The following is a 15,563-nucleotide window of genomic DNA, read 5'->3' on the forward strand; positions in this document are numbered from 1 at the left end:
CAATTACATGTTCAAAACCACTGGTTGAATAGAATATATGATATACTTTTTATTAGGTTTGTGTTTCCTCCCCATTAGAATAAAGCTCTATGAGGCAGGGATTTTTTTTGTTTTCTGCTGTTCCCTCATGCAAAGGATGAGGATACCAGGCACATAGTAGCTGCTCAATAAATACATGTTGACTGACCAATTGAAAACTATTTACCCTAGTGTTACATCAGAAAATTTCTAACTTTCTCCTGTCAGATTTTATATGCGGAAGTACAAAGCTAAAAAATCTTTATAGTTCAATCCCTTCATGCAAGAAAGCATTTTAAAGTAATGGGCCACAGAAACAACTGGGATTTCCTGATAGTCAGGAAACAAATGATTAACAATTTACATTATTATTGTAACATTAATAACAATAAACATTTATGGAATGCTACTACTTGCTGAGCACTTCATGTGTAGTACCTAACTTAGTGCTCATAACAAACTCTGAGGTGGCTAGTGGTGTCCCCTCCACTTTACAGGTAAGGGCTGCTACATCACAGCTCACTTCTCAGTGGACTCCATGGTTTCCACGGCATCTTCTCCCCTCCATGTGCTCTCCCAACTGGGAGCAACAGGTAGGGTGTGAAATGAGAGGTGACAGTTTTCTTCCTAGTGGCCAGACATGTTAGGATTTGAATTAAAATTTGCTGAACTGTATTTTACATTTACCTTTTATAACATGAAAGATCACCCTAGTCATTTTTCGATTTCAATAAACGTCTATAGAACTATATCAGAGTCCTGGAATTCCAGATGCAAATGTTGAACCCTGCAAATGTTTTAAGAATTCAGCTGTGAAAGATATGAAAATGTTTTTCAGGAGGCATGTTTTTGGGGGCTTGTTTTTGCAATAATTTAGAACAGTTTATTCTGTCAATATTCATTCTATCGAACTCTATATAAATAACGTTACACTTATGCAAAGAAAAATAGAAAGACATAAGAGATTATGAGATGATTCATTTTCTTTCAAACAGACTGTCAGAACAGGGGTCAGCAAACTTTTCCTTAAAGGGCCAAGTAGTACATATTTTAGACGTGCAGGCCATATAATTCTGCAATCGTGGAAAGCAACCAAACACGAAACATAAATAAATCGATATTATTTGGTTTCAATAAAACTTTATTTACACAAATGGCCAGCCCATGGACCATAGTTTGCTGACCCCTATGTTAAAAGATTCCCAATATTAGTGGAATGAATGAAATGGACCAGATAATTTCAGGTAAATCTGCCAAATTTCTCTCTCTCTCTTTATATCCTTATAACTAAAAATAATGACTTTAGAAAAGTGACAATTTTAGCATGCAAAACAGACATTTGGCTCTGTGATAAACTGAATTAGTTAAAAGAATCCTTGTATTTATTTTTTAAACAGCACAAATGCAGGTGACATAGTAAGTCCATAATTCCCACATAACTTATAAACTTAACAACTGAGAGTCTATGTTTTTATAATCTTCTGCATCATTCATAACTATACACTCTATGGAATCCATTCCATAGCAGCAGAGGAGAACCTTAACTCAAAGCACCAAGTTTCCAGGCATTATTACAAATGTCTTGTTTTCATTCTCTAATACATGCAGTTAAACTGCTTAGGAAGCAAATACCAATTCACCTTAAGCGTCAATAAGGGAAAACAGTTGAGCAACCAACATTATTCTTACGTCTAAAACTGATTCTACCTCTTTACCTTATTACATTTCCTTCCATGAACATTTTAACTTTTAATGTAGCTATATTTAACATGAATATAAATTGAAACTTGAACATAATCTCTTTCAGATTCAACTAACAGTTTAGGATGTTCGTATCTGTTTCAGAAGTCCTGAGGAAAACAAAAACATCTCTAGAATATTCTGGCAATCTTTATTAAAAGTTAAATTTAGAATTTTATAGCAAAGTAATGTGGTCTGTTTGTCCAAATTATAGTTTAAAAAATTCCTTAATTTATGTAGATTAAGATACAAAGCTAATTCACAATACATTTTATAGAAGTGTGTTTTCATTTTTTGAACAAGCAGGGTTCAAATGGGTATTTTTAGGACCTTGCTCACATCAGCCCTATCTACCCAGAGACTACTGAATCCACTAAATGGACAACGAAAACTGGTTGAGGCTGCTGATGAATGCTTCAACAGGAATCTGATACACAGACACAGATTCCATTGTTATAGTCAATGGAACTGAAGTCTTCCTTAAAATATGCTCCTGATAGGCTGAAGATAGAGTAGTGGACTGTTAGTTCTTTAAGCCAAAAATGCATGGATGTTGTACAAAGGCTTCATTCTCTGCCTGTAGTCAGTAACTTGAGGGCCTTCTGTAGATTCTGCACTGCAGTGCTGACATCTTCATACTGCAAAGCACTGCCAGCATATTTGCAGTATTTCTGAGCTCTAGCAAAGTCCTCTGGTGTTAGTCGGATATCTCCTAAGAGGAAAAACAGAGTAATTAAGATATTTACAAAGAATATAGGAAGCGTTCTTTTAGGCTAGGTAAATGCTTATATTCAAGATTATAGAAAATGTTTAAGGTTATATTAAAAAATGGAAGGTTTTTCCCCCAATCCCCAGTTGTAGTTGAATAAAGTTTCTTTATGCTTTAAAATTTTTAAATTACTAATATAAACCATACAGATGTCAATACATAACAACTTATATGAGCAAGATTTTCCTACCAGAAGTCATAAACTGGAAGCCTTTATATTTTGGCAAATCAACTGCAAAAAAATTATGTTCTGTATAAAACAAGGAAAATAGCTTTGGTGTGTATGTTAGAATTGCTGAGCCTCTCTTTTCATGGAACAATAAATACACACAGACTAAACCATTCAACCCTCATTTGAACTAGAATATAAATATAACTCAAAAAAAATTAAATAACAAACTTTATGTTAAAAAGTTACATAAGTCATCTAACTTTTTTTAAGCAAGAAAATAGTTTGCATTTTTGTGCTGTCCATATACAAAACTCTAAGGTTTAACTAAGATATATCATTAAACTACACAATTAAACATGTAAACGACCCTTACCAATTATTTGTCCAAAATTTATTCCAGCAAGTTTTCTAGTTACACATATGATTAATATGGATAGAGCCCAACTAAATAATTTGGGTAAAAAAAACACACTGAAAACATTTCATTTAATCTAAGATTTGAATATACTTGAATATATATTTCTAAAGGTGAAATTAAAAACTGACTTTGTGTCTTACCTTTGGAAATAAATACCATTTTCTTTAGAAATTTTTATGAGGATTCTAAGGAGAACTGGTCAGAAGGCTGGGGGCATACAACATAACGAAAAGATAATATATTTCGATTCTGTTTCTAAATGAACATATAATACATATCGATCCTGTTTATAAGCTTGTAGTTATAAATACAATTACTTTTTTTAGTTGTTTTTAATTTTGCCAGATAGTACAGCATAAAATGAAAACTCTGACATTCCCTAGGCAAGGACTTCAAAGTATGTAGCAATTCCAGGTACTCTGATACTAAATTCTTATCCAAATTATTATTTTCTAAAAATTTTCAAAAAAGGATACTGAAACAATGTATCCTAAAGCTTCTAGCCCAGTGTAAGTGCTGAATAACTTCAACAAAGGAATATAAAAAAGCTGTCTGTACTTTTAAATTCTTTCCCACATTTTAAAAGGAATAAAAGTTCACATAGATTTAAACATTAATTAAATTTCAGATTTTAAGATAATGCACTTATACAACTACATATAGTAACTAGCCCAGTGTGTTACACATACAAAGCCTTCAAATATTTGTTGAATTAATATTATTAAAGCTTATATTAAGAGTTGGCCCTTACTGTTGTGAATCAGAGATTACACATTCCAATTTTAACAGAACTTATTTTAATTTCCCTGAATTCTGGTCTTGCTTAAAAGTAAGAAATACAAATGAATAAACTAGTAAAATGTAATTATATATTTAAAAAACAAAAAACAGTTTCTCCACAGTTCTATTTTTAGTATTTTAGTGACTTGGCATTTGTTACCCATTAAACCTAAAAAACAACTGTCCTGCAGTTCTTTTGACAATTTAGTCAGGCACACTTCTGCTTATTTTTTTTTGAAAGATTCATCAATGTTTTTTCAAAGTATATTGAGAGGCTCTAGTCACCTAGATGTATACTATTATCTAGGTGAGTGAGACATATTATCTAGGTGAGTGAGACTTCTTTGAAAATTAAGTTTACCTTAATACTACTCATTTTGTGCTTTAATAGTCTATTCTTCCATCTCCAGGCAATGTTTAAATATGTAAGACATCTATCCAGAATTTACTGGACTTGCTGGAGGAAAGCCCTAATGCTCAGGACTAATTTTATTTTTTACAGCATCAGCTTTAACACTGTTTTGCTGACATACCACTTATTTATTAATAAAATATAAATGTGTACAGTAGTAAGAACTCCATTACTATTTTAGTTTTTATAAACTAAACTTATCTACTAATGATAAAACTATTTTAAAACACAAATATTGCATTTTTTTTTTCATGGAATAACAATTTCAATATTTATAAAATGTGAATAAAATATCTTAGCAGAAAACTATAATTACAGATACATAATATATAGCTTACAGCATGTATGACAAATTATGTAACTATCTTATAAAATGTAATAACTAGATGATAACCAACTTACAGATTTAGATGCAAAATGTAATTTACAGATTTATATAGATGTTAAGATTTATTTTTACCAATTAAATATGTAAATATTTATAAGTAAATATATATTTATGTAGAATATATAAAAATATTCTATATAAATATATAATATATATATAAATATATAAAGAACTTAAAAAGCCATGTCAAATAGTTACTTTTGCTATTTTGTAATATTTCAAGCTTTCTTTCCTTTAAAAATATTATCTATAAGTCATTAATAATAAAACGCATGAATTAAAATTTTATATTAAATAAAAATAAAATCTGCTTCCTAGTTAGGATTCTTTTAAATTAGCATTTAAAAACTAAATAGAGAAAGTGAAAAAGACATAACAAAGGAAAACACATTTCAGGAAGAGAACAACTGTTCAATTTCAGTTTATCTGATTTTATATTCAAAATAGTAACTATTACTTAATGCACCTAAATGAAAGCTGTTTTTTTTTCTATCATTAAAATTTACCAAAGCCATAATCAGAACCAGAGAGAACACACTGTGGACCTAAAAGGTGTTTAAAGAATTAGAAAAAAAAAAAAAGAAAGAAAGAAAGATCACATACAGCTAATCCAACTGTAAAAAAAAAAAAAAAAAAAAAGAATTAGAGAAGTTGTCTAATCTAATATAATATCTCTTTTTTGAAATCTGTGCTTATAAGTTCCAGATGCCTTCAAGAAGACTGTCTTTATCACAGAGCTGCTTCTCCCCTTCACAGGGCAGGATAAGAACCGGGCAGAGGAGAGGTAGGGCCATCAGTTAAGTTCTCTATTCCGGGGGAAAGAGCCTGGGTCAGCACTGGATCAAAGGTAACATTATTTGGTATAAAGAGAAATCCCTGCATGCTCAGTTGCTAGAAGCATCTATTTCCAAGGTTGATTTATCTAATCTTGACAGAAGATAGAATACTTAATTGTAAATATTTCCAAAATGGGTCTTTAGAGATTTTTTCCTACTTAACTAGAAATTCATGGGAAGGACCTTGGATAATCGGATCCTAGTGTACTCAATTATCCTCTGACTTGAATGGAAGGCATAGGCAAAATAATGTGGGAATCATCTGATTCCCTGCAGTAAATCTTGGAGGTAAATATAAAGTACAGTACTGATCCCTTAAATCCAGGCATCGCCAGGACACATCACTTAATAATGGCAACAGCAATAGTAATGATTAGAGGCAGAATATTATTATGTCACGAACCATGCTAAATATTTTTCATATATTCCATTTAATTTTTAAAAAACCTTTAAGAGGTAAGCTGTTATTCACACTCTAATACTATCAGGTATATACAAGTTAAAAAAGTAAATACTGTACTTCAAATACCTACCTTCCCAATTCTATTCTCCTCTTCAGAGTGAGCCACAAATTCATTACAAAAGTATTTAACCTTTTAAAATATGTGCACAGTATTCCATAGGACAGATGGACCATAATTTCTCATTAATAGACACTTAAAATTGTTTTATACTAATACAAGTGATGCTGAAATAAAATATCCTTGTAAATACATTTTGTGCTCATGTCTAAATATTTCTCTAAGATAGATTCCCAAAAGTGGAACAGCTGAGTCAAAAAAACATTTGCAATTCTGACAGTGACAGAATGCTACTGAAGAAGGCTTTACCAATTTATATTCCCACCAACAGCATACAAGAGTTATTCCCTATGTTTATTTCTCTGTTTTTTTTTTCCTATTGAGTTAAGTTTTATTTATTTGCAGGAGCTCTTTATATATGCTCTGAACAGTAATTCTTTATTTTTTTAAGTATTGATTTCCTCCTGGTCTATTAGTTGCATTTTAACAATATAATGGGGAGAGGAAATCTTTTGCTGTATGCAATTTATTACTTTTCATTAGTCCAACCTGTTAAGATACAACCAAATGAGATACAGGACTTGGGGGATAGTATCTTATATATATTTTTTCTAACATCAGTTTTGATGTTTTTTTTTCTTGCCACACTGATCCAAATGCCACTTTTGTCATTATTTTAATTCCCATACTGTGTGGCCTGATTTCTGGATTCTTTATTCTGTTTCACCGTTCTGTCTAGTCTGCTTCAGATATTTTCACATCATATTTTAGGGAGAGCTTTTACAGGTACATGGAACTATAGAGAGGAATCTGGAAAACAAGTTTAACAGAGGAATATAGTATTTGCTGGGCAGGTTATCTGTCTACTAATAGACATTTTCCACTATGTTCTTGGGTAATTTGCTAGTTTATTATAGTTTCTTTACTCTTCTTACCTTAGCACTATGTTCCCCAATAAAACATACACATACTCGTAAACTAGGCCTTTCAGGATTCAAAGGCCATTGCAGCTCTTGATTTTAGGTTTTATAACTTATCTGCTTTTAATAAAACCAGGAAAAGTAGAATAAACTTAATGTAACTCATACATTTGAATAAGTCATCTACCTTGCCCCTCCCCACTTCACTTTTGAATTATTTCTATTTTTTGTTTTCTCTAGGTTACTTCCCTAACCCCAGTTGATAAGCTTATACCACCATTTCTTGATCTATCAGTTTTTAGGCTTTATCTACTGACACTCTGCTATGAAAGGTAAAGAATTTACCTCACTTTCCTCCTCTCCTACCCTATCTCCTTCTAAATTTATTAGTGCCTTTAAATTTCTTAGTTGCTTACTTTTGTCTTCTATTTCTCATTCCATCAACTCTAGAAAAAAATCGCAACATTTCACTTTTGGACACTCGTCCTAATAACAGCTTTCTTTTATTCCACCTTTCAACTTCCAGAAATATCTCTCTACCTTCACTTGTCAGTGTTGATTTATATTCTGCCCTGAATAAAGTATTCTGTTTGTGATAAGCCTATGCCATTTCAAGGAGAATGTTCCTTGTGTCCAAGTCAAACAAAATCCCTTTTCTTATATTTCATAATTCCATTATTGCTCAAAATCATGGCATATTTCAGTTTGCTTCTTACTTGAAACTACTTGTACGATTTAAAATGTTTTCTTGGATCTTTTCGTTCTTCTTGGGAAAGGAATTCTACAGCTTCTTATCCATTTCTTTCCCATTCTACAGCTTCTTATTCTATATATTGCATGGAATCCGCTTGATTTTTCTTAAAGGAGGGGAGCTCTGATTTTCTGTTCTAATTTTAGAGCAATTGCTTTTCAAGCCTATGGAAAAGCTGTCAATGGAATTTTTCTTTAGGTGACCTAAGATTAATTTCACCATTTCTTGTATCTCATATTTCTTTTCTTGGTTATCATTCTTTTCTTGATGGAGTAACTTCTGATAACTTCCTTAGAAATGGTGTATGGTAGGCAAAACTTCAGAATCCTTACATATTTAATAATATTTATTTTGCCTTCACACCTGACAGTTTGGTTGGGTAAAGAATTCCAGGGTTCTAGTTCTAGATGGTAGACTAAGCATACATAATTGACTATTTTTCCTTCTGAAACTATATTAAAATGATAAGGTAAAACAAAAGGAAATAAATTCTAAAATTGAAGGAAAAGCAGAGAAGAGAAAAGAGTGTAAAAACTGGAAAGGATAATTGACAAGAGATTTAAAGAAACTTCTAGAAAAGTAGAAATTAAGTGAAGGTATGCTGTTAGATAAAACAGTGTCAAAAAAAATCCCAACTCAGAACATGTAATATAGGAGGCAACTGGGGAGCCTATCCAGAGAAACTTGAGAGGGTCTAGCTGTATGAGTGGGACCGGGGGGATCTTTACTGAGTCAGTCTAAAACAATTATCTGCACTAGTTTCACATCCTTCCCCCCTCTATCAACCTCTGCATACCTGCACACCCTCAGCCTTAATGGCTTCCCATCTCTCACATGAGACCTTAGGCAAAAAAGATAGAGAATGTCTCTCTAATATTGTGGAATTAACTTCCTGGACAGAGCTAGGACTGACAAGGTATGTGTGATACACCCTTTGCCATCCCCCTCCAAGAAAAGATCTCCTCATCCACGGCTGAGATGCAGGAGGAAGCTGAGTGGCCTGTTGCCACTCACAGGGGAGAACAGAAAAATCAAGTGGGAAACAGACCTGCAGACATAGTATCGGGGGAAATTCAATAACATCTACTGAAAATAATCAATCAACATCTTCATTCTAAATATAAAAGGACTAATCTCATCAGACATATGAAGAAAACTCTGAATAAGAAAGACCAAATTAAACAAACAGAACAACCAAGTGGGGGAAAAAAAAAGAAGTTGAAAAGATTAAAAAAAAAAAGAGAATGCCTTTGGATTTAGGTATTTTTGATAATAAGAAACAATCTTGGTTTACTGGAGAATCTAGTGTTTATAAAGGCGTTCAAAGAAATGTGTTTCAAATTACCTAGACATTCAAATAGACTGAACTCCTAAGATAAAAGTACAAAACAATGCCCCCAAACAGCAGAAACACTATATCTCAAAAAACAGCTGACTTACCCTGGGAAACTGTATTGAAAAGTGCAGGATCAATGGCCGGAATAGTCTGTGGAGTAGGCTGGATAGTGTTACTTGTTACACCTGCGAATCAGAAAACCATAAATGGGTATAAAAGTGTTACACCTCTCAGTTACATTCTAGGAAAGTGCTCAAAGGATCATGGAGGAATTTCATTACTCCACTTAATTACTTTCTTGAAACCTTAATGAACTGAAATTTGATATACTTATTTGATGGTGGAGGCTGCTACAGGAAATATGCAGAAAAATACATTTTGAGTGTTTACACACATGTATTGGCCACACATTTCTTACCATGTATTTTGCATTTGCTATCATGTCTAATACTTCAAGTTGCTTCTCAAGTAAAGCTTACCTAATATCTGTCGAAGTAACAGACTCCCTTCCTACCTTTTAATTTCTTAAATAAATAATTAATTTTGGGGATAAGGTGGGATATAATTATGATTTAGTTTAACTTATGGGATGAGTCCCATTTCATCACTATGAATGAAATTACAAATTATATATTCCAGTTTTCCAGTTTATATGTTTTTAAGATAATATTTTTATATATCCAATAAAGCAATTAGTTTTGACTTCCTATTAGAACTTGTCATGACTGTCACATTCAGTGGATAACTAGCATTCTTGACTAATGCTAAGTAATATACTAGAGTTGAAGATTATTAATCATCTAAAAAATTAACACAAATTGTTGAAACTTCCCAAAAGAGACTTAGGTGATTCAATTAACAAGAAAGCAAATGAACAGGAAAAGTTGATTACTCTTGATTAATGGACTCAAATAGAAAACAGGATTCTTCTGCCCTAAGCTAAGAGGTTAAATCTGAATAGGTAATCTGTAGTAAAGGTAAAGTAGGATAGACACTAGGACAAGAAGAAGGGGACAGAAGAGAGGGAGAAAACAAATTGTGACGTTTTCAGGGTCACGGATACATAGCCAATGAGAGTTCTAGAGCTATGGTTTCACAAAGGTTGACTGAAGTTCTGAAATATGTTCTGCAGTTATGAAGTCTTGACTGTGAAGGATCTTCTCAATCCCTATCCAAAGGAAAAAAAATGGTTTAAATATATACTATTTTAGCTCATTTAATTTTGTCTTAGGACAAACTAGTTTCACTTTACAGGCTTGGTGCTATTAAGTCATGAAAATCTTACTTTTTAAATTAAAAATTGAACTAACAAAAATTTTTAAAGTACAAAGGGGTATGGATGAAAAGTCAAGTACACATTTTAAATAGTAAAAAAAAAAAAAAAAGAAAAAGAGAGAGAGGAAAAAAAAGGGTGAAAAGCCTGCCTTTCATTCCTATTCCAGGTCACTTGAGGGCTATCATTAGTTTTAGGATACCCTTCTATGCACATACAAACATGTGTGTGTCCAGGCCAGTGTGAGCGTGTGTGTGTGTGCAAGGAAATAAATGTACTTTGCTAAGAAATTTGTGTTCTAGCCTAAATCAAAACCCTCCGGACAAACTCCTCTCTCTATGGAGAACGCATTATTTGGTATGTATGTTTTGCCAATGGTAATATGTCTGCATACTGTACTATTCTGTGCATTTTTCACTTAATATGCCTTAGCAATAATTCCAGATTAAATATATTTAAATCCGCCTTTTTTTTTTTTTGATGGGGACCATTTTTTAAATCTTTATTGAATTTGTTAAAATACTGCTTCTGTTTTACGTTTTGGTTTTTTGGCCGTGAGGCATGTGGCATCTTAGCTCCCTGACCAGGGATTGAACCTGCACCCCCTGCATTGCAAGGCAAAGTCTTCAACAATGGACCACCAGGGAAGTCCCTAATCCTCCTTGTTCTTTTTAATGGCTACATAGTGTTCCATTCCATGCATGAACCACAATTTATAATGCTATCCATTACTGATGAACATTTAGGTTCTTTCCAAACTTTTGTTGCTATAGCTAATACTACATGAATATTTTTATACACTGTAAACATGTATATGCATGAATATATTTACAGGAAAAAATTACAGAAGTATAACTGCAAAGTCAGGAGACATACAAATTTAAACTGACCAATTCAATGACTATCTTTTGCTTGATTTTGATAAATGCTTACAAAATATATTAAACTATAAACATATGACATAATTCTCCCCAGAAAACTTGAACTTTCAAAGGCACATAATTTACATAACATATATTTTTTAAAGTTAGAATGCAAGATTTGAGAGGGCTCTTGAGACTACCTGGTGAAGTCCAGTGATTTGAAGCAGCTGAGCATAAAAACACAGGTAGGTGACTATATATATTCTTCACACAGATCTTTAGAAAAAAGGATAAGTTGACAACCGTCTCACAGACAATCTGGATATCAGTGCCATTCCTTACTAAGTAATTTGTGCTTCTGCCTGAATTAAAATTCTCCTAACAAACCCTTTTCTCTATGGAGAAGGCATACTTTCTTTGGTCAGCCTCCTGCATTAATTTTTAAATGCTTATTTGTACATCTCCAGATGATTAATTAAGTAGGTAATATTACTTAACAAGAACAAAACAGAATTTACAGAGAGATAATTTAGTTATGTAGTAAAATTTTACTTGAGAGATATTAAAAAAAAACCACAGGTAATCTGCATTTTATTAAGAACTCTGGTCACAGTCATTCAACCAAGACTTGAACTGACAGCACAGGCTGCTCAACGCGCCTCATGCAGCAGTCAGAAGATGCTGCTTCTCATTTGTTTCCACGCCCAGGGACCAAGGCCTGCGTTCTTGGCAGCCATCATGACATGTTCCCACGGGGGCCTAGCATACAGGTTCAACTAAGTGCATAAATATCTGTTAAATCAGTAAAAATGGTTTTCAGTTTATGTTATTTATTTTTTGAAATGCCCAAATCTAGTTGTTTTTCCTTCTTTCTTCATTTGGAAAGATTTCAATTGTCGATTTGTGAATGGGTTGCAGCCCCCTGGACTACAGTATGTTGGAATGATGTCACCATAAAAACATTCCTGGGGGAAAGCAGAACTGTGTTAGAAATTTCTTTCTTTCTATTACTTAACAAAAAGAAATGTTAACAAGTAACTTCTGGTTAATTTTTTAGCGGATGGTTGTTACACAGGCTATTTGATGAGATTAATATATATTCAAGAATTAAATGCTACATGATTTCTAATTAAGTACTAAATTGTTCTACTGACTATGTGGTGTGGGGATTCTGAAAAGGGAGAAATGGGTGTTAGTTAGAAAACTCTAGAAGATGTTGTAAAAAGTATTAAACAGAACCCTGAAGGTCAGTAGCATTTGAAGAGGCAGAGAAAGAGAAAGACATGCTAACTACGAGGAACACTGTAAGCAAGTGTAAGAAGATTGGGTTAAATAAACCTCAGAATAATCATGGAAAAATAGCACTGATAGAAATGGTTAGGCCAGAATATAAACCACTTTGAAAGCTGTAGAGCAGAATTCAAATGTAGTACTTCTGTCACTTAAAAGAACAACAATAAAAGAGCTAAGTTTTTGATTTACTTATGAGGTGAGCTGCATTTATAATTAAAAGGCTAGCATTAATTCTAAAATAACTCTTTTAATCTATTTAGATTTATTACTGACATCTTCAATATTTACAGACTGTGAAAAGCATGTTTCAAGAGAAAGAAAAAAACCATAGGCTGTATTGCCTCTATCTGATATTACACAGTGGTAAAAGCACAAAGAGGTAAACACTTGGCTGTTCACACAATCACTATCCCCGCCCTCCTTGCACCCTCTGCTTTTCTGTGGAAGAACTAAAAACTGTATATTAGTACATACTATTCTTTTCAGCTATCTTAAGGATTTCCCTTTGATAAAAGTGCATCCTGGACCTTTATATGAGAGAAAGTAAATCATTCTTAAAGTGAGTAAAAGGGGAAACATCTGCTATATTTATAAACTAAAACTGTTATTTCACTTTCTATTAGGCAACTATGAACTTTTTTTTTACTGTTTTAAATATAATAGAAAAAAAAATCTGCCAGCAAAGAGGAGATTCCTATATCTCAAGCCAACCTTAAGAGGAAAAATATTATGAGAAATGTAGGTTTTGATTTGATAGAACTTTAGTTCCTTGGAAGGGAAACAGAAGGGAGGTGCCAAAAACATGAAATCCAAAAGACTTGGATTCAAATTCTAGTACTGTCACTTATTAGGTATGTTTCTATGTGTATTTTTTGGGGATAACTGCTTAATTTCTTTAGTTTGTAAATTAGGGATAGCAATGTCTAATATAGCTCTGTTAGAATAAATTTATGAAATAGCTATGATAATTATTTAAATGCTAAGTCTATAAGAATGTACACCTGATGCCCTAAAGCAGTTCCAAGGTTTTTAGTTTTATGTCCCACTCTGAAGAACATAAGAGAGTGAAAAAAAAAAATAAGGCTCATGCCAGATTTAAATGGATCAAAATGAACTGTTCATGCCAGAAAACTTCCTAACAGAAACAGAAGACTACCTCCTGATATCTATCTTTATGTGTGGATATTCTGAGCAGGAGTCTATTAGTTTGAACATACGAAACTACTAATATTTTATCGCTTTTGTTGTACAAAAAGACACTTTGTTTGGTTCAACCTATTACAACCCTCCTACACTACAAGCATATTTTCCCTCTCATATATACACACAGTATGCCTACATATAAAATATATGTATATGGGCCTATACCACAGCTCTGCCCTAAGATACACTGTCTGAGCAATAAACCTTAGGCAATCTTTTTGTAAGGTCAATGTCCTACCCCAACAGTGACACTGTTCTTGATTCACAAAATGATTTTAAGTGTTCATTGACTTGCTATTAAATACCCTTTCTTTGGCACAGAAATAGGAAGGAACATTAAAAAAAAGGAAGCACAACTAAGGCACGTACCAGGCACCCATGGAGGACCACGGACACCTAAGGGGACGGGAGGTACCCCCAGCGACCGGGTAGGACGTGGGGGCGTTGGGGGGAGTGAAGGGGCAGGAGAAGTGGAGGTTGGCGGGACTGGTGCCCCTGGGGGGGGGGCTGGGGGAGGGGAAGGGATCCCACTCCCGAAAGGGGAAACTGGGGAACCACTGGGAGGGCAGAGGATCAAAAGGGAGTGTGGCCAGGTTTCCCCTGCCCACTTGGGCCCCCAGGAGCCTGCGGAGATCCCGGGCCTGTCCTCTGCCCACTGAGGCCCCCTCCAGCCCTGCGGGTCCTGAGGGAGTGGGAGGGAGGGAAGGGGGAGCAAAAGTAAAGGCTGGACCTCTGGAACCAGCACCCCGAGGGGTGGCGGGGGGAAGGGAGGAGTTCCTAAACCCAGTGACCCACACGTGGTTAGGGGTCCCATGGGGACGGGGGAGACCCTGGGGGGGACGGCGGGGGGGCCTGGAGGAACAGAAGGGAACAGGGCCAGTGCTTTCCCTGTCCACTTAGCTACCGGGGAGCCTGCTGGGCTCTCAGGCCTAATACTCTGCCCTCAGAGCCAACCTCCTGCCGTGCAGAGCCCAAGCCCCACTCCCACACCCTCACCCAGGCTCTACCTCCAAACTCCTGAACTCCACACTCCAGAGGCCCTCCGTTGGACATGCTGCCTCTCCCCTTCCCTGCGGGTCCTAAGCAGAGGCCCCGTCCCCAGGGCCTTTTCCAGCTGGGTCCTGAGCCTAGGCCCCACCCCACACTCAAACATCACCCCCCCACCCGCCTAGGCCTCGCCCCACCCTAAACCCCGCCCCTGCCTAAGTTCCACACCCGCCTAAATTCTGCCCCATACAAAGGCTTTTTTTTCCCTCTTTTAGACTGGGGTTCTGTTTTACCTTGTGGATTCACTGTTGTTGATTCATTTACATTTCTATTTTTCCTAATAAAGATTTTATTTTTCTAAATTTATTTTATTCTTTATAGTTTGTTATTGTTCTCTCCCTTTGGCTTTTTCCCCCCACCCCCCTTTTTTCTTCTGTTGTGGTTTTATTTTACCTTGTTGCGGTTGTTTCAATTATATTTTTATTTTTCCTAATATTTTTATCTTTCTAATTTTATTTTGTTTTCATTATTTGATATCGTACTGCTCTTTTTTTTCTTTCTTTCTTTTTCTTTTTTTTTTGCTGTGCCATGCAGCTTGCGGGATCTTCGTTCCCAGGCTGGAGGTCAGGCCCTAGCTCCTGTGGTGGGAGCTCCAAGTCCAACACACTGGACTAACAGAGAACCTCAGATCCCAGGGAATAATAATCGGAGTAAGGCCTCCCAGAGGTCCTCCTCTCAGCACCAAGACCCAGCTCTATCCAACTGCTTGCAAACTCCAGTGCTGGATGCCTCAGGCCAAACAACCATTTTTTTTAAATGGAAACGACAAAAAAATATGTTATAGATGAAGAAGCAATGTAAAAACCTACAAGACCAAATAAAT

The 15,563-nt window shown here is 34.8% G+C and overlaps 1 protein-coding gene and 1 long non-coding RNA gene across 6 annotated transcripts in view; one reads left to right on the plus strand and one right to left on the minus strand.

Moving 5' to 3' along the window:
• The window catches only part of LOC309667006, a 1,642,277-nt gene that overhangs the window by 142,673 nt on the left and 1,484,041 nt on the right, over positions 1-15,563 (plus strand). The window lies entirely within an intron of this gene.
• The window catches only part of VTA1 (vesicle trafficking 1), a 72,593-nt gene continuing 58,408 nt past the window's right edge, over positions 1,379-15,563 (minus strand). For 4 of the 5 annotated variants that reach the window (XM_082474931.1, XM_082474928.1, XM_082474932.1 and 1 more), the window contains 2 exons: positions 9,166-9,246; positions 1,379-2,470 (listed from right to left, as the gene is read on the minus strand). In XM_082474931.1, coding sequence (XP_082331057.1) covers positions 2,325-2,470; positions 9,166-9,246 — 227 coding nt within the window. In that variant the 3' untranslated portion in view covers positions 1,379-2,324. The other variant, XM_082474930.1, reaches the window with a different exon arrangement.

The sequence above is a fragment of the Balaenoptera physalus genome (genome assembly GCF_965194825.1).
Source record: "Balaenoptera physalus genome assembly, chromosome: 9".
Lineage (NCBI taxonomy): Eukaryota > Metazoa > Chordata > Mammalia > Artiodactyla > Balaenopteridae > Balaenoptera > Balaenoptera physalus.